The sequence below is a fragment of the Phyllostomus discolor genome, chromosome 1 (assembly GCF_004126475.2).
Source record: "Phyllostomus discolor isolate MPI-MPIP mPhyDis1 chromosome 1, mPhyDis1.pri.v3, whole genome shotgun sequence".
Lineage (NCBI taxonomy): Eukaryota > Metazoa > Chordata > Mammalia > Chiroptera > Phyllostomidae > Phyllostomus > Phyllostomus discolor.
Genome location: NC_040903.2, coordinates 67332329 through 67355452, shown reverse-complemented (window position 1 = coordinate 67355452; position 23124 = coordinate 67332329). Strand labels below are relative to the sequence as shown.

Below are 23124 nucleotides of genomic sequence, written 5' to 3'. Positions count from 1 at the left end.
TCTCATGACTATGCTCTACTGGGTAGCAGGAATGGCAAAAGCTCTTCCTCTCAACCCTTTAGCCATTTGGGGGTATTTATTTTCACACAAATTAAGCCCAAATTAGGATGATGACAATGGCAATTGAAAGAAAGGAACTGACAAAATAGTATAAATGGAAAATAGACAAGACTTGGTAATGATGGGCTGTGATGGAAGACAGAGGAGGTGGGGTGGGAGGAAGACATGATGTTAAAGAGGAGCCTGGAATTTTGACTCAGTGTCCTAAGAAAAGTAGGGTATAATGGATAGACATGGGAGATTCTGTTGTAAAAATATAGAGATTCTGTTATAGAAACAATATTTGGAATCATTTTTCTAACATCTCGCTTAACCACTCAGTATTGTTTTTAGACTTCTTACAACAAATACAAAGGGAGGCCCCCCAAACTGGAATTTATTTATAAAAAATTGTGTATTTATTTTTATGTGTTTAAACTTCAGTCACCTTCAAAATACTCTCCATTTGATGCAATACACCTACTGAGATTTTTTTCCACTGCTCAAAACAGTTTTTGAACTTGTCAATTTTGATGCCTTTTAGTGCCTCTGCCATTTTTGCTTCACCCCTTCCGCATTGGAAAACGTTTCCTTTTGAAAACTTTTTCATCAGGCAATGAAAACAAGTTGCTCAGGGCAAGATCAGGTGAACAGAGGGTGCAGCACAGGGGGCAGGGTCATGCTGTTTTTTGGTCAAACAAGCTGAACACTCAGCATGGTGTGGGCAGGTGTGCTTGTAAATCACCCCATGATGAAGCGGGCAAAAGTGTTGAGTCTTCAAAAAAATTCTCTGAAGTTGAACACAGCCTCTCACAACAACACCAGCTGGTACACAGTTACAGATGGGTTCCTAGAACACTCACCTAGTGGGGGGAGCATGTACTACAAGGGATCCACCCTCCAAAAAATAATTCTGTGTTTTTTGGGGTCCTCCCTAGTATTGTCATCAGCACACATATGTAAATAAGAGTCATAAGTATTTTTTATTGCTAGCACCAAAATTTTTTTCCTATTCAAAAAGTAGATGTGTTCAGGTTTCTCCACTGTGCTCACTGGAAAACTAAGGTTGACCAGAGGAGCATCTTACATATATTAATTGAGTGAAAGCATTTCAGAGAAGAAACAGCTGTGATGGTCAGGAATCCCTGAAATTCAGTGATCTTGTCTAATTCTGTTAAACATGATTGTATAACAAGGCCATCTGCTAAATGCATAGTCCAGACCCTGGCGGGTGGAGGAGGGACGTGCTGGTTTTGCTGAGGAGCAGAAATTGCACAGGCAATAAAAGCTGGAGGAAAACATGGGCTGAATGCCAAGGCTGTCAGTGTCTTGTTCAGGCCACCGACAGACGATGAGGAGATCATGAAGCCATCTCAGAAAATTACACCAAATGTACTAAAATGACCCATTTTCTCTTTTAGTAAGTGCTGTGTGTGTGTGTGTGTGTGTGTGTGTGCAAACAACCCAGCAAGAGAGGAGCTACACATGAGAAGAAATAAAAGGGTGGCTTTAACCAAAGAGAATAATGCATTTTAATCAAACCTTGAGCTCCTTCGAATTGATGCGAGGTTTATTTTCACTTCTCAAGCCTCTACTCAAGTTTTTATGAAAAGCAAAACATTATATCCTTCTTAAGCAAGGTTTTCATCATTTTATTATAAACACATTAGACATTAGAGTAATACATTTTTTATAAAAAGACCTTGTGATGGGGGAGGGAAGCCTGGATGAAAGAAGGTGAAGGCATTAGCCAGAGCGCAGATTCGATGGCCCATGGGCGCAGCTGGCAGTGTGGTGGCGGCCAGAGGGAGGGGGCACAGGGTGGAGGTGGGCATGGGGTTGGGGGGGCGGATGGAGACAGCTGTAATAGTGTCAACAATAAAAATAAAGTTAAAAAAGACCTTGTGACTTTAGATTAAATTGAATTAATTAATAAAAAGAGTTCTTGGACTTGACTCCATCAGTGTCAGAAAGAGAAGTAGAAATGAGTGGAGATAAAAGGGTCTAGAACCAGTTCCCCCAAGACGGGGTGACTTCAGCAGCCCTCCTGGCCTTGCTCTGTTCACCCGAAAGTGACGTGGATGCAAGGGTTGCTTCTCCAAGGGTCTAGTTAAACTCTAAACTTTGATTCTATAATCCAAGATCTAGATTTACTATCTCCCCAGACTTCTATGTAAAATTGGGTAGATTATTAGGGCCCCATCTTTGGGGAAAAATAGATTTAATGAAACATATACATTTTTTTCCTTAACTTTTTCTACAAAATAACTTTAGATTGATAGAAAGTAGCAAAAATAGTAGAGCCCTATAAACCCTTCTCCCCGCTTCCATAATGTTAGCATATTATATACCCATAACCATTAACTAATCTATAGAACTACTAGAAATTCTAGAAGAATTTTGCCATTGGCCGCACTACTGTTCTTTTTCTAGTTCGGAATCCAGTCTGGGCTGTCACACCGCATTTGGCTGTCATGTCGCCTTAATCCTCTCCAATCTGTGCCAGTCCCTCAATCTCTCTTTGCTGTCATGACTTTGCCGCTTCTGAACAATATGGATAGACATTCTGAAGCATGTCCTTGAATTTAGACTTGCCCGGTGTTTGCATTTTTGGCAAGAATACCACACAACTGATGCTGTATATTTCTCATGCATCATAGCTGGAAATACATGGTGTCTGCTGTATTTTTTGCACTTTGATATCAGCCAGGTTTCACGCCGTAAAGTTACTATTTTCCCTTTGTAATAATAAGTATCCTTAGAGCAGGGGCATCAAACTCATTTTCACCGGGGGCCACATCAACCTCACAGTTGCCTTCACAGAGCTGAAATAATTGTAGGACTGTATAAATGTAAGTACTCCTTAACTGCTAAGGAGTTGAAATTACATTCAGCCCTTTGAAGGCAACCGTGAAGCTGATGTGGTCCCTGGTGAAAATGAGTTTGACGTCCCTGTCTCAGAGACACTGTGCAAACATCCTGTTGTTGTTGTTTTTTTTCGTTATCTCATTGCTCTAGAAAAGAGGTCTTTTCTATCCATTTATTTATTCAATATGTTATATCTGTATGGATCCATGGAAATTTGTTTTATGAGCTATACTCCATTACTATATATATTTTATTTTATTTTTGTTGCTTAAATTGTCCCATATCTGGTCAGTGGGAATTCTCTCCAGTTGGTTCCTGTGTTCTTCTAACATCTCCACCCTCTGATGAGCAATTCCCTACTTTCTGACATGATCACGTGTTTCAGGCTCATCTTGTGTTTTCCCAGCTCAGTGCTGGAATCAGCCATTCTTCAAAGTTCTGTAGTGCCTTTTTTTTTTAAGAATGGTATTTAGAGACCCAGATCTGGAGACCAGGTGTTCTCGTGGCTGCTAGAGTGTCGAGATAAGACTTGGGATGCACTGAACTCCTCAGAGTGCCAGGCTCCCTTACATTAGAGCTACATTTTAAGCCATCGATATCACTTGAGCTCAATAAATTACATTTTTATTATTCAGCCTGTATTTTGTAAGTCAGTATTTTTGCATTTAGTTGTCAATAACAGGTAGCAGGGAAACTTTAATACTATTTAGCTAATGTCGAGGACAGCCACCAGTATTCTTCATTTTTAAAGATGATGGTGATAGAACATTTACTGATTAGATAATGTTAAAGAGATTGTGCTTGGAAGTACAATTTATTAATTTATTCAACAAACACTTACTGAGTACCTTTCATGTACCTGTTACTCTTCTGAGTTTTGAGGATACAGCACTGAATTACACAAAGATCCTGCGTCGTGGGCCTGAGTTCCAATTCTAGCTGTAACAATGGCTGGCTGTGTAACCTTACTCACCCTTCTTAAGCCCCAGTCCTTTTGGGTAAAACAGGTATATCAATGCCTAATAATAGTCCCCCTTTAAAGTGGGGCTGTGGATACTATGTTTGATACTATGTATAAAGCAGTTGGCACTGTGAATAATAACTAGTAACAATCATTAAATATTAGTGACAAATGACATATTGATACTGTTTGGTATAATCCATGCCCTTAATAAACAGTGAAGTCATGGAGATAAAGCATCCAACTGGTAACTGTAATACAAGACAGTGTAAGAGAAGAGTTTTAAGGTTAAAATATAATGAATGAGTTAAAAAGAAAAAATTCTTTTAGCTAAAATGTTCAAAGAAAGTTCATGGGGGAAGCAATGGTTAAGCAAGGTCTTAAGATGTAGGTATGATTATGACGTGGTTACAGGGAGAAGGCATTCCAGAAGAAGACCACAGCCTGAGCCAAGGCTAAGAGATAAGAAAAGGCAAATTCGGAAGCGATTTTGTCCAAACTGATGGGCGCACTAACAAGGAGAGTCTATGAAAGTTAAATTTGGGACAGGTAATGCTGAAGGACGTTGAATAGCATGTGGAATAGTTGGTATTTTGTTAGAAAAATAATGGAGAAAGAAAACGTTTTGTATTTCAAAGTGACACTTCAAGAACTTCAGTCTTTAGCAATGAGCAGAATGAGTTGTAATGAAAAAGAAATTTGAGGTCAAAAGCCATTTCAGTGCCCCAGGTGAGAGCAGTGCACTGACCCAGGTGAGTGTGACAGTTACGCCACTGCGGCACGTGGCGGTGTTTGGGGATAGACTGCCCCAGGACCACATTCAGCACCCCCTGAGGACGAGATCTGGTGGGTAACTAACCAGCCTCCCAGGCTTCAGGGAGACTGTTGGGAGCTGTTCTGCACACTTCTCAAGAGATCCCACTGCCTATGCCTTCAACCTGGAAATGACCTTTGTATTCAGAGGGTTATTAGTAAATGTTTAACAAGCAGATCTGCAGGGGAGCAAAAGCCGAAATCTATAGCATTTCCCAATTTCCATCAGGTAAATATTCCTACCATGGTTGATTCCAAGCCATGTGTTTAATTAAACAATTGCTCTGTGCACAACTGAGATGAAGCGGGCACACCCACCTGCGACTTCCCAGCCATGCGTGCTGACTGATGTTTGATTTTTGTGATAGCATTCCAAGGGGAATCTGGATACACGGTCTTCTGTTTCGATTCAGAAATTCACAGATCCAGATTGAGAATGACTGTTGTCTATACTCACAACTGCATTTATGAAAGAAAAAACAAAGATTAACAACAGTCATTTTCAAGTTCAGTGGCATAATATAAAGATGTTATTTCTCCAGCCTCAAATGAAGGCATCAAAGTTTGCAGAATCATGTCTCTAAAAAGATATTTCTATTTTGTTTATTCTGATGTGAAGATCTATGAGAACTGTCATCTGTTCATTTCTGGCTCAACTTTGAAGAGGCCATCCATATTTTTAAATTGTGTCTTACATATATATTTTTAAATCACTTTATTGTGATTTAAAAATGCAGTTGTCTGCATTTTCCCCCCACCCCAGCCAAACTCACCTCCCTCCCTTGCTCCACCCTCCCCCTTGGTTTTGTCCATGTGTCCTTTATAGTAGTTCCTGAACACCCTTCCCCCCACTGTCCCCTCGCCCCTCCCCTCTGACTATTGTTGGATTATTCTTAATTTCAGTGTCTCTGGTTATACTTTGTTTGCTTTTCTCTTTTGTTGATTATGTTCCAGTTAAAGGTGAGATCATATGGTATTTGTCTTTCAATGCCTGCCTTATTTCACTTAGCATAATGCTCTCCAGTTCCATCCATGCTGTCCCAAAGGTAGGAGCTCCTTCCTTCTCTCTGCTGCATAGTATTCCATTGTGTGAATGTACCATTGTTTTCTGATCCACTCATTTACTGATGGGCACTTAGGTTGCTTCCAGCACACTAGCCATCAGAGAGATGCAAATTAAAACCACAATGAGATACCACTTCGTGCTGGTCAGAATGGTCATCATAAACAAATCAACAAACAAGTGTTGGAGAGGATGTGGAGAAAAGGGAACCTTAGTGCACTATTGGTGGGAATGCAGACTGGTGCAGCCACTGTAGAAAACAATATGGAATTTCCTCAGAAAACTAAAAATGGAACTGCCTTTTGACCCAGCAATTCCACTGCTGGGATTATACCCTAAAAGCTCCAAAACACCAATCCAAAAGAACCAATGCACCCCAATATTCATAACAGCTCAGTTTAAAATTGTGTATTACATTTAAGGCTGGTTATTAATGACTTTAAAATTAGGTTAGAATTACCTTAAACACCAAAATTGCCTCTGTTCATACACCTGAACAGCTTCTAAAATAAAACCTTTCACAAATAAGATTGAACCCTTCATAAATACTTAACCCCAGATTCTGTCCTCAACAGATTCAAATCATATCCTACTTGTAAGTAGTAAATATAAGTCACCAGGTAAAATAAATCTAACCATATGGCTACTACATATTATCTGTCAGTTTAAGTTTTTTCCTTTTATTGATTGTAGAGAGAAGGGAACGGGGGAGAAAGAGAGGAAGAGAGACATTGATGTGAGAGAGAAACACCTATTGTCTGCCTCCTTCCCACACCCCACCGGGGACCAAACCCACAACCGTGGCATGTACCCTGACAGGGAATCAAACCAGTGATCTTTTGGTTTGCAGTGACTGGGGAATGAACAGGTTACCTTATGGTTTGTGGTGACTGGGAATCAAACAGGTGACCTTTTAGGTTGTGGGATGATGCTGAATCAACTGAGCTACGCCAGCCAGGGCTCAGTTTAAGTTTATTTTAATAGAATTCATTTTTTAAAGCAGCTTTAGGTTCAAAGAAAAATTAAACCAAAAGTACAGAGTTTTCATATATCCCCAGCCCCCACATATGCAAAGTTCCCCCTATTATCAACATCCCCTACTCGGTGGGACATTTATTACAATTGATGAACTACATTATCACCCAAAGTGTATAGCTTACATTAGGATTCATTGTTGGTGCTGTATATTCCACAGGTCTGTACACATACATAGTGACATGTAGCCACAATCATAGTATCATACAGAGTGTGCCTCACCTACTCATTCCCTTCTCTCCTACAGCCCCGAGTGCTACTGTTCTTTTCACTGTGTCATAGTTTTGCCTTTTCCACAATGTCATATGGTTGAAATTATAAAGTATATACCTTTTTCAGACTGGCTTCTGTCACTCAGTAATATGCATTTAAGGTTCCTCCATGTTTTTCATGGTTTAGCAGCTCACTTCTCTTTAGCACCGAATATTACTCCACTGTGGATGGACCACAGTTCCTTGATATGTTCGCCTACTCAAGGACATCTTGGTTGCTGCCAGGTGTTGGCAATTTTGAATAAGGCTGCTATGAACATCCATGTGCAGAGTTGCAGGTTTTTGTGTGGACATGCATTTTCAGCTCCTTTGGATAATACCAAGGAGTGAGATTGCTGGGCTGTATGGCAAGATCATATTTTGTTTTGTAAGAAACAATCAAACTTGTCTTCCAAAGTGGCTGTGCCATTTGCATTCCCACAAGCAGTGAATGTGAGTTTCTACTGCCTCACATCCTCTCCAGCATCTGGTGCCGTCAGTGTGTGGGTTTTGGGCAACCCTGATAGGTGTGTGGTGTTATCTCTCTGTTTTACATTGCATTTTCCCGATGACTTACATATAATGTGAGCATTTTTGTGTGTGCTTATTTAACATCTGTAGATATTCTTCAGTGCAGTGTCTGTTAAAGTCTTTGACCAGTTTTCAACGGGGTTGTTTTCTCATTCTTGAGCTTTAAGAGTTCTTTGTATATTTTGGATAACATCCTTTATCTGTGTGTTTTTTTACAAATATTTGCTCCTAGTCTGTGTCTTGTCTTCTCATTCTCTTAACACTGTATTTCACAGAGCAGAAAGTTTTTAATTTTAATGTCATCCAGCTTATCACCTTTTTCTTTTCATGGATCATGACTTTGGTGTTACATCTAAAAAGTCATTGCCATGCCCAAGGTCATATAGCGCATGACCTTTTTTCCTAGGTTATCTTCTAGGAGTTTTATGGTTCTGTGTTTTACATTTACATCTGTAAGCCAGATATTTTTATGATTGTAAGGTCAGTGTATAGGTTTATTTATGTGGATATCTTATAATATTTTTTTGATAGCCAGCATGATGTACCGAGTGCAGGAACTGCTATAGATAGCTCCTGAGTGATGTGGTTGTATGTATCAGGGGAGGGGAAGTGTTTTAGAGTCCTATGATTATGTCTCAGTCTTCAGTCAGCCTCTGGACTATGAACTTCACATGTGTTTCTCAGTACCCCCACCCCAAGCAGGGGTGGGACAGGGTGACTAGAGTGGGCTGCAGTTGGGCATTTCCCTTCCCCAGGTCAGTGAGGCTCTGTTTGAATAGATTCTCTGTGAGGGCAGACCTTGTTCAAAAGAACAGAGTGCTCTGGCTTCTGTCACAACCATTTCTTTTCTGGCTCCACCCACCAGGGGGGTTTCTGATATTCACTGTGAGTACCCAGTAGAGATCTAGGAGGTAAAATGAGAAAGCTGCGCCCTCCACACCTGGTGACTTGATCCTCCTGGACTTTTTAACTTTCAAAGTTGGCCACACTGAGTGTGCAGCAATGTTTGCCAATCACAGTCCAGATTCTCCTGCCTGGTTCCCATGGAGATCACTGCTCTGATAAGATTGCCACTGTTTTCATTCGCTGTGTTTGCCTGTCAGTGTCTTCAATTTGGGGAGCAGCATTATGCCCTGTGACCTCATTTCTCTTATGGATCTAAGAGTTTTTTATTTTAAAAGTTTGTTCAACTTTTTACTTGTTAGGACAGAGTGACGATTTCCAGGTTTCTTACATGCTGGACCAGAAACTGGGAAGTCACTACCTTCCAAACACTCAATCCTAGAAGCTGGCTTCTTTCTGAAACCCAAGGCAAATATGGCAGGGTATCATCTCTACTTGACCCTGCTTTTAAAGATCTAGTTAAAAACTTGCTGCCTTGCCGTGGGAGCAGGGAGGGGACGGGAGGATGTGGAGGAGTCAGAATAAGTTCCCTTGCATTAGAATCTCCACATTATTTCTGACCTCCCCCTGCATGTTCTTTCCATGAGTCATTTTAATTTATTAATATGCAATTTTAAAGCCATATTTTAGTGTACTTTACTTGAAGCTTCCCTTCCGTCTTTGCACACTCTGGACATTTTCCCGGAGTTCACTTCCCATTTAGGAACTCAGTTCAAATGTCACTTCCTCAGGAAGCTTTCCCTGACTGTTGTCCTTCCTCTAAAAACATCTCAGATTGAATTATACATTTGTGTGATTTGTGTGATCATTTGCCCCACTAGACTGGACATTTTATTAATGGATGGCAAGCACTGGCTTTGGTTTTGCTCACTGTGGGATCCCTAGTGCCCAAAGCAGTGGCCAACACCTAGTATATATTTATTGAATGAATGAATGAATGAATGAAATTTCCTCCCAGTCACACACTTTGTCATATAAACTATTGTTCTCCTCTCTCTTTACCTGGCCTCTATCTTCCGACTCTATATAAATCTAGTAAACAGTTTTACTCCTGTGCAGACTAAGAATGGAAGTGTACATAGAGATGATGCCCTTTAAAATAAACTTTTGACACCCTCTCCTGGCATTCTGGAGGCACCTCTCAAGGTGGTGTGTTCATTCTTGACAAGCAGAACCCTTGACCATAGCTCTGTCTTCACTGGACATTTAAATGCTGATTGCTGTTCAGACTGCTACATCAGGACCAGCAAACCCCTGGCAGTCAGGGGACCCATATTCTCATTTCTTTACCCATTGTTTGTTAGCTCTGTAGCCTGGACACACCACTTCCATCTCTAAATCTTAGGTTCTCCAGCATTCCCCCCACCCCCTGCCAAAAAAGGTCATCACACCATTGCTGGGAAGGTGATGTGCCAACTATAAGGAACTCCATATAGTCAAAGTTGTTATTTCTTAATACCACCCACCAAATACATGTGGGAGAGACCGGAGGCAATTCCTAATGCTGAGGTCCGGGCTCTTGGCTCCACACCTAGGTCTGTGCCTTAAGGCAATGACTTGGGTCATTTATGCCTAAAGCTTCCTAGGAGATGAGGAAGGAGAGATTTTTTAAAATAACTGACACAGCAGCAAAATTCTCTTCAGTCTTTTCTTTTTGTGAACGTTGTTCATGTACTGCTCTTCTTTCTATGTGGCCGTCATTTTGTATTTTCTCACTGACATTTTCCTGTGATGACATTATTAGCATCTGGTTTTCTAAAAACTACCAACCCTAACAGCAGAGCAGCCCTCAGGCTAGACTGTGATGTAGGTGAAGGTCATTTCAGAGATGTTCAGCCCCTCTCAATCCTGGCTTCCTTTCCTTTCTGTCCCAAGGGCTCCTCCACATCAGCTATAGAAACTTACACTATTTATTTCCTTTCCTCAAATGTGCAGGAAGGAATTGCACATTTCCTTCCCTAAATGTGCAATTAGGAAGGACCTAATACCTTTATTCTCATCAGGATATAAGTTATCCAGGGCAGTAGGTGGCACCCAGGGCCTCTGATTCAGTGGGTGCTGGTCTGCATTTTCAACAAGCTCCCTGGGAGAGCTGACCAATAGATGAAGTACCTCGAAGTCAGGGGATGTGTTGGCGGCTCACTGCTGAATCCTTGGCAGCTGGGACAGAACTTGGCTTATGGTGGGTGTTCAATGAGCTGCTGAATGAGGGTGCCCAGTATAGGAAACCACTGTGTAAATGTCTTCCCTTCTTTTCTTACCTCCTTTGCAACTCTAAGCATTTGTTAAGTCCTTACTTAATGTCTTCATTAGGTTCTTGGAACTGAAGCAAAAGGATAGCAAAACCAATTTTACCATAGGCTAACTGATGCAGACAAGAGTTAAGTTCCTAGGACATCTCATCAACACTGAACAAAATGGCATTATTTGAGGATCTCCTGTATCTGAGTATGTCAGTTTGCTAGAGTTGCCATAATTAAGCACCACACACTGGGTAACTCAAATAACAAACTTACTTCCTCACATTTCTGAAGGCTGCAAATTCAAGATCAAGGTGTGAGATGGGTTGGTTTCCTCCAAGGCCTCTCTGCCTGGCTTGCAGGTGGCCATCTTCCTCTGCGTCCTCACATGGTCTTCCATCTGTGTCTGTGTCCAATCCCTTCTTCTCCTATGGACACTGGTTAGATTAGATCAGAGCCTCCTTTAATGACCTCATTTTAACTTAATGAACTCTTTAAAGTCCTTATCTCCAAGTAGAGTCTCATTCTGAGGTACTGGGGGATTAGGGATTCACAGTTCAGTCCAGAACACTCAATCAAACCCTCGAAGTCCTATAATGATTTAATCATAGGATTTTACCTGTCAGGCAGGAGACAGGGAAAGTGGCTGTGAGATATCAGGCTTTTCTGGTATCTTGTATGCGGTCATCCCCAACAAGCAGCCACTATAAATGGAACTGGTCCTAAAGAAACACAGTTTTCTCCAGGACTCTGAGCAACTGATTGGATGGCACACATGTTATAATTGTGGCCACGACAAGGTCAAAGTGAAGTGTCTTAGGTACAGTGACATGGAATGCAACAAGTGAGCACCAGGCAATGGGAGGGACAGAGGGGACTCTTGCAGCCACAAAATGCTAACAATTTATTTTAAAAAACTATTTTCTTAAAGCAGACTTGTTGTTTGATATTTCACTCTTATTTTTTTGTGGAATTTTTTTTAGAGGAAAATAAACCCCGAGTAAATTAGAATGTTGCAACCTAATACCATGTTCCAACTCATAAATGTTTTTCTTCAGAGTTCATTTGGAAGCATTTCAGACAGATCGTTAGGATTATTACTTTTTGGGATAAAATGACGCGCTTTTTTTCAAACATTTCTTCCTCAACTCATAACCTTCCTCTCAGTAATATTTTGCATGTTGCAATAAAAACGCAAGGAAGAAAGGCTGCCTCTATTTTTAGATGAACACATTTGCCAAACTCTGGAGACTCGTCTAAGAGACTTGTCTAAAAGCCTGCTTCCCACGGATGTGGGCTCTTTTTTCCAGTACCAGACGCGTAAGCCAATTTCATAACCCACTTACAAGTCAATATTGCCATGTTTACACACCATCTTTAACCCCATCATTTCACACATTATCTTTAATTCCATCATTTCTCTTAACATCATCCTTGTATGCAAGTGAGCAGGCCATGGGTGGATCCAGGTAAGAGACTTCATAACCTTCATTCGTGTGGGCAGGGGCTTAGCAGAGACAGAGCCTGGATGAGAAGTGCCTGCAGGAAGTGCTGGGAGCGGTAAGCATCAGCATTGCCAAGAGGGAAGCCAGCAATCTGTGGACCATGAGTTCAGGCAGCTGAGTCCTGGAGGTGAGCAGGCTGATGTCTAGGTTTGGTTAAGCCAGGGACAGAGCCAAAAAGGGGCTGTCCCACCATGGAGACAAGAGAAGAGCCAAACCCTGCAGGAGCAAAGCTGACTCAAGAGACAAAGGCGAGTCCTGGATTATAAATCAGAGCAGAGGGAGCGCAGTCATGGGACCCCATCCAACTCTACTGAACTCTTGGCTCTCCCATCTGGAACCTTGAGGACTTCACCAGAGATTTGGCAATGGATGGTGACTTGTCCAGAGTCATTAGGAAGCCAGTGGCAAAGTGAACTGAAATTTAGAATTCCTACTTTTTTACCCTCTACTCAGTAATTTTCCACTTGAAATAAAAACATTGCATTTAAAAGAAGGCTGCAAAGATGTTAGGGATTTAACAAGAGACAATTTACATATTAAAATCAACCTGTAGGTGCACAACAACCTGCAAACAAATCTTTATAGTAACTTTCCAAAGATTGGAAACAACTTAGCCAGAGGTGGATACACAAACCGTGGGCCATCCACACAGTGGAATACTACTCAGCACTGAAAAGGAATGAACTTTGGACATGTGCAACATCACAGATGCATGGCAAGTGCACTAAACTGGGTGAGAAAAGCCAGAACTAAATGGCTACACACTGTGTGCCTCCATTTATACGATGTTCTGGAGAACAGATGAGTTGATGTGGAGGCTCAGGGTGGAGGTGGGAGTGGGCATCACCACAAAGCAGCACGGGGACACTGTTGGATGATGGAACTGTCCTCTTCTGGAGTGTGGTGTTGGTGGTTACAAGATCAGACACATTTATCAAAGCTCTCAGAACAGAATATTGAAAAAGAATAAAATTTACTGTATGTAAAATAGACCTCGATTTTAATTTTTTTAAGAGAAAAAATAGCCTGTAGATATGCTTCTGGGAGGCAGCATGGAAAAATAGTTAAACATGTGGGCTCTGTAGCCAGAAGGCCTGGGTTTAAAGCTCGTCTTCCACACCTAAGATTGTGGTAACAAAGGAATTAGTATATTTAAAATGTTTAGAAAGCTACCTTTTGTTTTGTACACCTTTGCGTAATTGTTCAATGTATCCCAAGGATAAATACCTAGAGTGCAAATGCCAGTCAAAGGTTTGCATTGTCATATGTGTCACCACACCACCTCTCAAGAAAATTGTGCCACTTTTCCCAAGAAGACATGAAGATGGCCAAAACACCTATGAAAAGATGCTCAGCCTCACTAGCTATTAGGGAAATGCAAACCAACAATGATACCACCTCTTGGCTATCATCAATAAGACAAGAAAGAACAAGTTTTGGAGAGGATGTGGAAAAAAGAGAACGTTCCTGTAATGCTGGTGGGAATGAAAATTGTTACTATACAGGCTTTATGCAAAACAATATGAAGCTTCCTCAAAATATTAAGAATAGAGCTACTTACCATATGACCTAGCAATTCCTGTTCTGAAAATTTGAAAATACTTATTCATAAAGATACAGGTACCCCTGTGTTCACTGCAGCATCATTCACAATAGCCAAGGCATAGTGTGTCCTTCAACAGATGAGAGGGTAAAGCAGCTGTGGTCCATACCTACAATGGAATACTACTCAGCCACAAGAAAAGATGACTTATTGCCATTTGCGACAACATGGGTGCATCTTGAGAACATCACGCTGAGATAAGTCAGATGGAAAAGGACAAGAACCACATGATTTCACTTCATATATGGGATATAAAACAGAAAGCAACAAGCAAAAACTCATAGACACAGACAGTATAGTGGGTATCAGAGGGGAAGGGAGAGAAAGAAGGAAAAGGGGGTCAAATATAAGATGGTAGAAGGAGACTGGACTTAGGATAGTAAGCACATAATGCAATACACAGGTGCAAGTACAACAATAAAAAATATAAAAAAATTTTTAAAGTTAAAAATTAAACAAAATATAAAGCCATAAGAAAAAAAGAATCATACATTTGAAACTTATATAATGCTATTAACCAATGTTACCCCAATAAATTTTATTAAGTTTTTAAAAATTGTGCCAGTTGATATTCCCACAAACAGAGCATATGTGCTGTTGGTCCTTGGCTTTCTACCCAGTAGTGCCTAGTACTAATTTTTATATCTTTTCTAGTTTGAAAGGTCAAAAATGATATCTCCTTATACCTTTCATTTGTATTTCCTGATGACTGATGAGGTTGAAAATCTTTTCATGTATTTATTGATCATAGCTATTTAGTTTATGTTAATTGACTATAATCTTTGTAGTAAAATGTTTATAGTTTTATTATTAATTTATTTGAGTTTCTATTATGAATTAGGGTTAATAATAACAACTAACCTTTATTTTTTACTAGGTACCAGACATACTTTTAATCATTGAAAAATATTCACACTTGATAAGTCATATACATTATAAACATCTTCCCTCATTTTTTTCACTGCTTTTTTGACCTTACCCAGATTTTTAGCTAAAGTTTAAATCTTAAAATTTCCTTTGTGATCCCTACATTTTTTGGTCATGTTTCAGGGAGTCTGCCTTTTAAAGAAACCATAATTTTTTTATGCAATTGTTAGGTTTACATTCCCATGTTTCTCATTTATTTAGAGTTTCTATATAGCAATTCTCATTGTCCAGAGTTATTTTAAAATATTGATTTTTTAGAGGGCTTCCCTCTATGTCAAGATGGTGATGTAGGCAGACAAGGCTCACCTCTTTACACAACTACATCAAAATTGCAACTAAAATATAGAACAGTCATCACTCAGGAGTGTAAGAAATCAAGTTGAGTGGAAGTATGACAACTATGGAATTAAAGAAACCACATCCATCCAGACTGGACAGGGGGTGCAGATGCAGAACAGGTTGCTCCCTCACCTATGTGTGGGGGATAGAAACTTTGGAGGGATAAGTTGGAATCGAAGAATCCCACCCCCCACACCAGGCCCCCCAGCCCAGGGTTCCAGTGCCAGGAAGATAAGTCCTCACACATTCTGGCTGCAAAAACCAGTGGGGATTGAGTTGGTGGAAAAAACTTCTGGAGCCCTAAGCAGCTCTTCTTAAAGAACCCACACCAGACTCACCTACTTAGATTCACACCTCTGAGCTCCAGTGTCAGAGTGACAGCTTAAAGAATACCAGTGGCATAGTGAGAGAGGCTGAAAAGTCTGCCATCAGGATGAGTGGAGGACATTGTCTCTTTTCTGAGTCCTTCCCCATGTACAGCCATGGAGCCGTTAGGCTGGTGCCGCACTGGAGGCTCCATCAACCTGGCTAACACTGTTTGACCTGCCTTGGAGATCCCCAGGGACTCCACCCCATCCAGTTTAGAGGCCCTCCCAAGCTGCTTTTCCATATGAATGGCTGGTCTTGGCTCCTGGTTCCCAGCTTCCTAAATCCTATCAAACAAGCAACAGCTGGCCTCAGGGAACCCCAGGCCAAGCATTAGCAGCAGCCAGTTTGGTTTCACAGCTTGGTTTCACAGCTTGGTTTCACCTGAGAATCTCACAGACCAGCACAAGTAGCACCATCTCAGATTGCTTTATAGCTCAGGAAGGGTGGACCCTGGCAAAACACAGGTGGAGGCTGACCTTGGCCCACACCACCCAGGAAACCCCAGGGCCAGTGTACCCAGTAGACTGCTACAGACCATTCCAGAGCACTGTCACCCCGCCCCTGCACAGCTGATCCTGCACAGAGGGTGGAGGTTGGTGGTCAGTGGTCACAGCCAATCCTTGCAGCTGACTTGTCTGGGTAAATCCCTCCCATTGATCTGCCAACAGCAACCAAAGCTCTACTGCAAGAGGAGTGTGTGCTCAGCCCAAACAAAGGGCACACCTGGGATACCCAACTTGGATGATAGGGGAGGCTGTGCCACTGGACCCCACAGGACACTTACTACATTAGGCCACACTGCCAAAACACAGAGTCAAAGCAACTCTACCTAATAAATAGAAACAAATATAAGGAGGCTGCCAAAATGAGGAGAGAAAGAAACATGGCCCAAATGAAAGAATAGATCAAAACTCCAGGAAAAGAACTGAAAGAAATGGAGATAAGCAATCTCTCAGATGCAGAGTTCAAAACACTGGTTATAAGAGTGCTTAAGGAGCTTAGTAAGGACCTCAATAGCATAAAAAAGATCCAGTCAGTAACAAAGGATACACTAATTAAAATAAAGAACAATTTACAGGGCAACAACAGTAGACTGGAAGAAGCTGAGAATCATATCAGTAATTTGGAACATAAGGAAGCAAAAAGCAACCAATCAGAACAAAAGAAGAAAAAAGAATCCAAAAAAAATGAGGACAATATAAGCAGCCTCTAGGATAACTTCAAGAGGTCCAACATTCACATCATTAGCATTCCAGAAAAAGGAGAAGGTGCAAGAAATTGGAAATTTGTTTGAAAAAATAATGAAAGAAAACTTCCTAATTTGGTGAAGAAATACACATGCAAGTCCAGGATGCACAGAGAGTCTCAATCAAGTTGGACCCAAAGAGGACCACACCAAGACACTTCATAATTAAAATGCCAAGGGTTAAAAATAAAGAGAGAATCTTACAAGCAGCAAGAGAAAATGAGAGAGTTACCTACAAAGGAGTTCCCATAAGGCTGTCAGCTGATTTCCCAAAGGAAACTGAAGACAAAAAGGGACTAGCAAAGAGTATTCAAAGTGATGAAAAGCAATGACCTACAACTTAGATTACTCTATCCAGCAAAGCCGTCATTTAGAACAGGAGGGAAGATAAAATGCTTCCCACACAAGGTAAAACTAAAGGAATTCACCATCACCAAGCCATTATTATATGAAATGTTAAAGGGACTTATTTAAGAAAAAGAAGATCAAAACTATGAACATTAAAATGACGACAAACTCAGAACTATCAACTAAATCTAAAAAATAAAAACAAACTAAGCAAACAAACAACCAGAACAGGAACAGCATCATAGGTATGAGGATCATTTGGAAGGTCGTCCGCTGAGCAGGGGCAGGAGGAAAGAGGAAATGGTGTAGGGATCAAGAAGCAAAATTGGTGGGAACAGAATAGACAGGGGGAGGTTAAGAACAGTTTAGGAAAGGGAGAAGCCAAAGAACTTAGAAGCACAACCCATGGACATCAACTAAGGAGGAGGGGAGATTGCTGGAGGGAAGAGAGGTACCAGGCAGAGGGGTACAAAAGAAAAAAATTGGGACAACTGTAACAGAATAATCAATAAAAATACTTAAAAATATTAACTTTTTAAAATTTCGAAATAAAAAAGGTGCTGCCTGATGGCATTTTCTGCAACAGACTTCAGCATTAGTATTTCTCAGCAAGATGAGAGAGTAAGAAATGACAAGCAAAAAGTGGCAGATGGGAAGTCTCGGAGTTTATGAACTGTGCACTCGGGGGGCCGTGGTGCTTTTCCTTCTGTCTCCCCCTCAGCGGTCCCCCAGGAAGTGTTTGTTCTCTCCTCCCTGCACCCTGCCCACCTAAACCCAAACATCAAGTCTACACTCAAAACAAGGCTGATGTTTTCAAATAGAACTTCTTCCAACTCCAGAATTTTCTTCATAGATTAATGAAATCTGACTCTGTAGTCCAACTACCACTTTAAAAACTTGGCTCTTCTTTTTCATTTAAAAATAACAATTTTGGAGAAGTGAAATACAAAACGGAGGTGTAATATATCTCCTATGACCTCACATTTTTTGGGTTATTTTTTCTTGCCAACTGATCCTGCATTGATGCTAATGCCCCTGTTTTGTATCCTTAAAAGTACTGAGTTGTTCCGTCAAAAGCCAAAAGGAAAATAAACCATGTTTCTCAAGCAATGTGAGGTGCTAACAAAGGACTCCAGCATTCTGAGAATTGTTTTTGATTAACAGGAAAGAACCAATTTTAGTTTCCCTTTTTTTTCTTCAAGGAAAAGAAATGGGTAAGTGTCTTTGTATAAAGAAAGGCACAGTTTTTGTTTGTTGGTTTTCAGAATCTGCCTTCAAGAAATTTCTATGAGAAAGTAAACATTAGGTAATAGCATAAGACCTGTTGTCTCAAAGTGAAGGAGAAAGTTGGCAGAGTTATGACTCCAAATACCAGTACCAAAATTCTTTGTTTTTTGATTGTCATTTAAATTCCTAAACATGACAGAATACTGCAAAATTAAAAACAGGTGTGTGTGTAGGTGTTTGTGTGTATATATGTGTATGTCTTTTGCTTAAAGACAAAATGGTTGATCATACAAGTTGTATTACTTCATACTGAATTAAATTGGGGAAAAGGTATGCCTCATTTCTACTACATACAGAAACCACAACATAAGAAAAGATTGGTGTGAAAAGAAATCTTTCCCTTCCTCAATGTACACAGTTCGAATCTTTTCTTGTTATGTTTCAACTATATCCATGTACGACAGTCAGTATGTTTTGGTTTCCGCTGCTGGTATGAAAGATGCAAATAAGACCATTAATTTGGCCCTTCTGAGTGGCTCTGTTGGTGACAGCATTGTCCTCTCTCTGACCGAAATGTTGCTGCTTCATCCCTGGGCAGGGCACATACCTAGGTTGTGGGTTTGATCCCTGGCCGGGGCACATATGGAAGGCAGCAGATCGATGTTTCTCTATCACATTGATGTTCTTCTCTCTCTCCCTCTCTCTGAAAAATTGTCAATAAACATATTCTTGGGTGAGGGTTGAAAAAAACATTAATTTGAACCCCAAAATATGTATGTGTGTATCCCTATGTATTATATATTTATGTGTGTGTGTATACATATAGGTATGTATACATACAGAGTGGGGCAAAAGTAGGTTATAGTTGTGAGTACTCAAAACACAGGGTGGATTCTTGTATTATTATTAATTATTGTATTATTTTTCCATACAAACAACTATAAACCTGCTATTGCCCCACCCCATATATATACACAAATATAAATATACAAGGTATGTCCAGAAGTTATCCAGTCATGTAACATGAAAAATAGAGACATTTATCGAAGAAGGTACAAGACACCAAACATTGTACATAGGACAATGACACTCCAGTCCCCTTCAAAGTAGGCACCTTGGGACCTCACACAGTTCTCCCAGTTACCATCAGCTGCCCCATCGTATTTTGCTGAATCTCTCTGATGGTCTGAAATTTCTTCCCTTTCAAAGGTGATTTTAGTTTTGGGAAAAGTCAGAAGTCACAGGGCACCAAATCTGGGCTGTAGGGGAGCTGAGTCACCTGGATGATTTGATGTTTCACAAAAAAACTGCATGAGATGTGATGCGTGAGCAGGCACATTGCCACGATGAAGCTGCTACTCACCGGTTGCCCATAGCTGTGGCCTTCTGAATCATCTGAATAGTTTTTGTGGAGGAATGTTCAAGTTGAACGCAAAATTTGATGCAGATTTATTGCTCTATTCATTCAGTCACTTTGAATGCGATGGCCACACAGTACTCATGCTCACTCAATGGTGTCTACTGCTCCCAATGAAGTTGTCATTGTTCATGCATGTGCATTCCAGTCCACTCTCCTTGGCTGCCAGGTTACATCAATGTCATCCAAACCATCCTCATTATGTTAACAATGGCTGAACGTTTTCCGCACAGACCTTGTATGTATGTATATATTATGCATAATATATATACATATATATATGGAAACCACATACTACTTATCAAAACATATCACATATTTTGGAAGAAAAAACTGATTATGAACACAAATCAGCAGATCAATTCTCCTGCCCGAGGGAGATTGGAGATTTTTAATGTCCTGAGCATCAATGCTTCCAGACTGTTCCAGCAGGCACGATACCAAGGTGGTGTCTCAAAAGGAAAACATACTTTTGTGGTAGATAACTGTATTCTTGGCCTCTGAAAGGCTGTGGCCACATTCTCATGAAAAAACTGTGGCCTATTTTGCCAGTTATTTTATTTTTCTAGAGTAGGAAAATTCCCACCCTAAGGCACAGGAATTAACATTTCTAAAGAAAAAGGCCCTCTGCTCAAGATCATCAGGAGGGTGTTTGTCAATTTATCATCTATAATGACAACCTTGTCATGGTCCAACCAGTATATTACTTCCTAGAATTTTCTGGAATAGAGCCTCTGTGTGTCTGTGTGTTTGTGTATGTCTCCAAATACCTACAAGTGCACATGCAAAAATCTGGCAGAATTTAACTGCAGTTTCCATTAGCTTGTGTGAATAACCATCTCATTCCTTCATCTCTCTCGTCTTGAGGATATTACCTTGTCATTACTTATTGCCCTATTTCACAGGCGTTTATAAATCCCTGCTCTGAATCTGGCTCTGTGCTTGGTACTGTGGATGCAAAGATTATTTATACCAACCCATGCCATCCCACAAAGTATTTGTGCTATGCAAACCTGAAGAAAGATTCCTGCCCTGCAGGAGCTTACAGTCCTGTTGGCTTTGCCATTTCCAGAGACTTGATTCTTACAATTCATGTTATTTACAAAATGTCTGCTCTTGGTATGTAAATATTTGGATCCAAAAACAAAGTGCATAATTCCTCTCAAATCGGTTTTCATAACGGAACTCTCCTGTCCAGTGTCATGTCAACAGATATGGCTCAGGCCAAGGGCCACCTGGTTACACTTGCCTAAATACTGAGTCCATGACTACATAGGAAAAACAGAGTTCATGTTTCTTCAAGTCAGTAGCTCATTTTCCTCTGACATAGTAAAAAGTCGCTGATAAACTGGAAGAGATGAATATAACAGAAAAAAAAAGTGAAAATAGCTAAAAAGTGGAAGTTATGGTATGATATTTTCAAATGGTAGACTTAGAAACTTCAGCTTCTGGCTTCAAAGATCTGAACCCTACGTATTAGTCAATTGCTAAGGACAATGTGAGCATGACCCCTGAAATGACCTAAGATCGTCCCACTGCCCAAGTTGTAGCCCTTTTCTTAATGTATTCTTTAATCTCATGGGTATGAAGATCCTATGATGAAGGATCTTCATTTGACTTACTTCAGCATTAGTGCTCACAGCTTTTAAAATGTGGAGCTTTGGAGTCCAGTCCTGGGCTATTGTCTGAACTGGATTCCGTATGGACAAATCCAGAGACATTCAGCCTTGGTTTTCACCATGAAGATGTTTGAGTCTGTTTTTTTAAAACAAACAAACAAACAAACAAACAAACATTTTAAACCAAAATTATTGTATCTTAGGTTGGCTTCTTCTAGAGTAGACTTTAAGACAAAGATTAGAAAGCAAGTAATTTCTTTGAGAAATAACCCAAAGAAAACATCAGGAAGGGAGTAGGGAAGAGAGGTGTGGGAAGGAAAGTGTAATGACAGGTTATTATAAAGAGGTTGTCACTGTGGGCCACTAGGGCTCTGTGTCACTGGGGAAATCTGGGAGACGGGGAAGTACATGCCTCGGGGTCATCCACCTGAGGGGTGATCCATCTAGGCCCTAGCCAAGAGGGGCCCCCAGAGGACAGTCATAGCTGCCTGCAGTCTGACCCTGTTGCTATGTCCCGGAACAGTGAGTGTCAAGGGAATGTGACTCCAAGCCATTTCCCTGTGAAAACTCCATTAAACCAATTTAATTCCTTGATCACTTTTCCATATGGAGTGGTCAAATGTATTCCCGCCCTCTTCTTTTTTTCTTTTTTCACTTCAGTTCTACTAGAATTAAGCAATTAATAGTTTCAATATTCTAAGTTTTCTCCTGTGGCCATTATTTTTACCACATCCAATGTCGTCACCTCTACCTCTAAACTGAATTCTGCATACTTAGTCATTGTCATTTTTATTTTCATTGGATTGTATTCACCAAGAGTAACCGTGATAAATTAGATTAAGAAAAACAGAGTTCTGCCCGTGTATTAGCCAGTCGCTGAGGTCATGGTGAGCATCACCCCTCAGATAGAGTAAGATCGCTCTGCTGCTGCCCAGGGCTGTTGCCACCCAGCCTGCTGTCACCCAGCTCTGCCTCTTCCCGGTTTTGTGAACTTTAGTGATCTTACGGGCTAGCCTCCTTAAGCTTCAGTTTACTCACAGGCAAAACTGTGCTAATAATAGAGACTTCCTAACTTCTGGTTAGGGGTCAGGTAACGTAAGTTGTTTAGAAAAATTTCCAGCCTGTGGTAAATGTCCAATATGTGTTACTTATTATCATTGTTGTTATTTAAGATCATTATAATATGCCGATTACTTCATACACTGCTGATCACTTTGCCAAAAGTATACTCACCATTCACACTATTTGTAAAGGGCAAATGGTTGTGTCAAGACGACAAAGTGTCCCACTCTGTTGGTAATACTACTTGCTTCATAGGGTTGTTGCTGGTTGGAGAATAATAAAACAACATGTTTAACAGCCTGGCACACAGTAGGTGCTCTGCACATGCTTTTTGCCCTTTTGCTTTCCTTAAGGGATGTGCCTTGACTCTGGAGGATGGGAGAGGTAGTGTTATGATGAGTTTCTTAAGCATGTCTAGAAGGTTGGCCTTCCTGAGTCCAGAAGGGTTTGAGAGCTACTGGTTTACGTGTCATATTAAACAATTACAATGCAGTTCCAATATCCTTTCTAAATGTCTTAAAAAGGTACAATTTGTTATAATTATTTTTATGACTCTCACTCTGCAATTGGCATTTCAGGATGCTCTGCGTGCTATTTACGATGATGAGCTCACATTGTTTCTATAAAATTTGTGCATGTGTTTTGTGTTTTTGTCTTTTTTAGATCTAATTGTGGGTGCATTCGGAACAGGAAAAGTAGCTGTTTATAGGTATGTCGTTGGTGGTATGCAAATGTTGTTTTTCATTGAGATATAATTG

General features: G+C 40.5%; 1 protein-coding gene across 1 annotated transcript in view; it reads left to right on the top strand.

The window, feature by feature from the left end:
• Positions 1 to 23124, top strand: part of ITGA8 (integrin subunit alpha 8) — a 170339-nt gene that overhangs the window by 71283 nt on the left and 75932 nt on the right. Inside the window, exon 14 of the mRNA XM_028508025.2 lies at positions 23030 to 23075. Within this exon, the coding sequence (XP_028363826.2) occupies positions 23030 to 23075 (46 nt within the window). The remainder of the gene's footprint in view (positions 1 to 23029; positions 23076 to 23124) is intronic.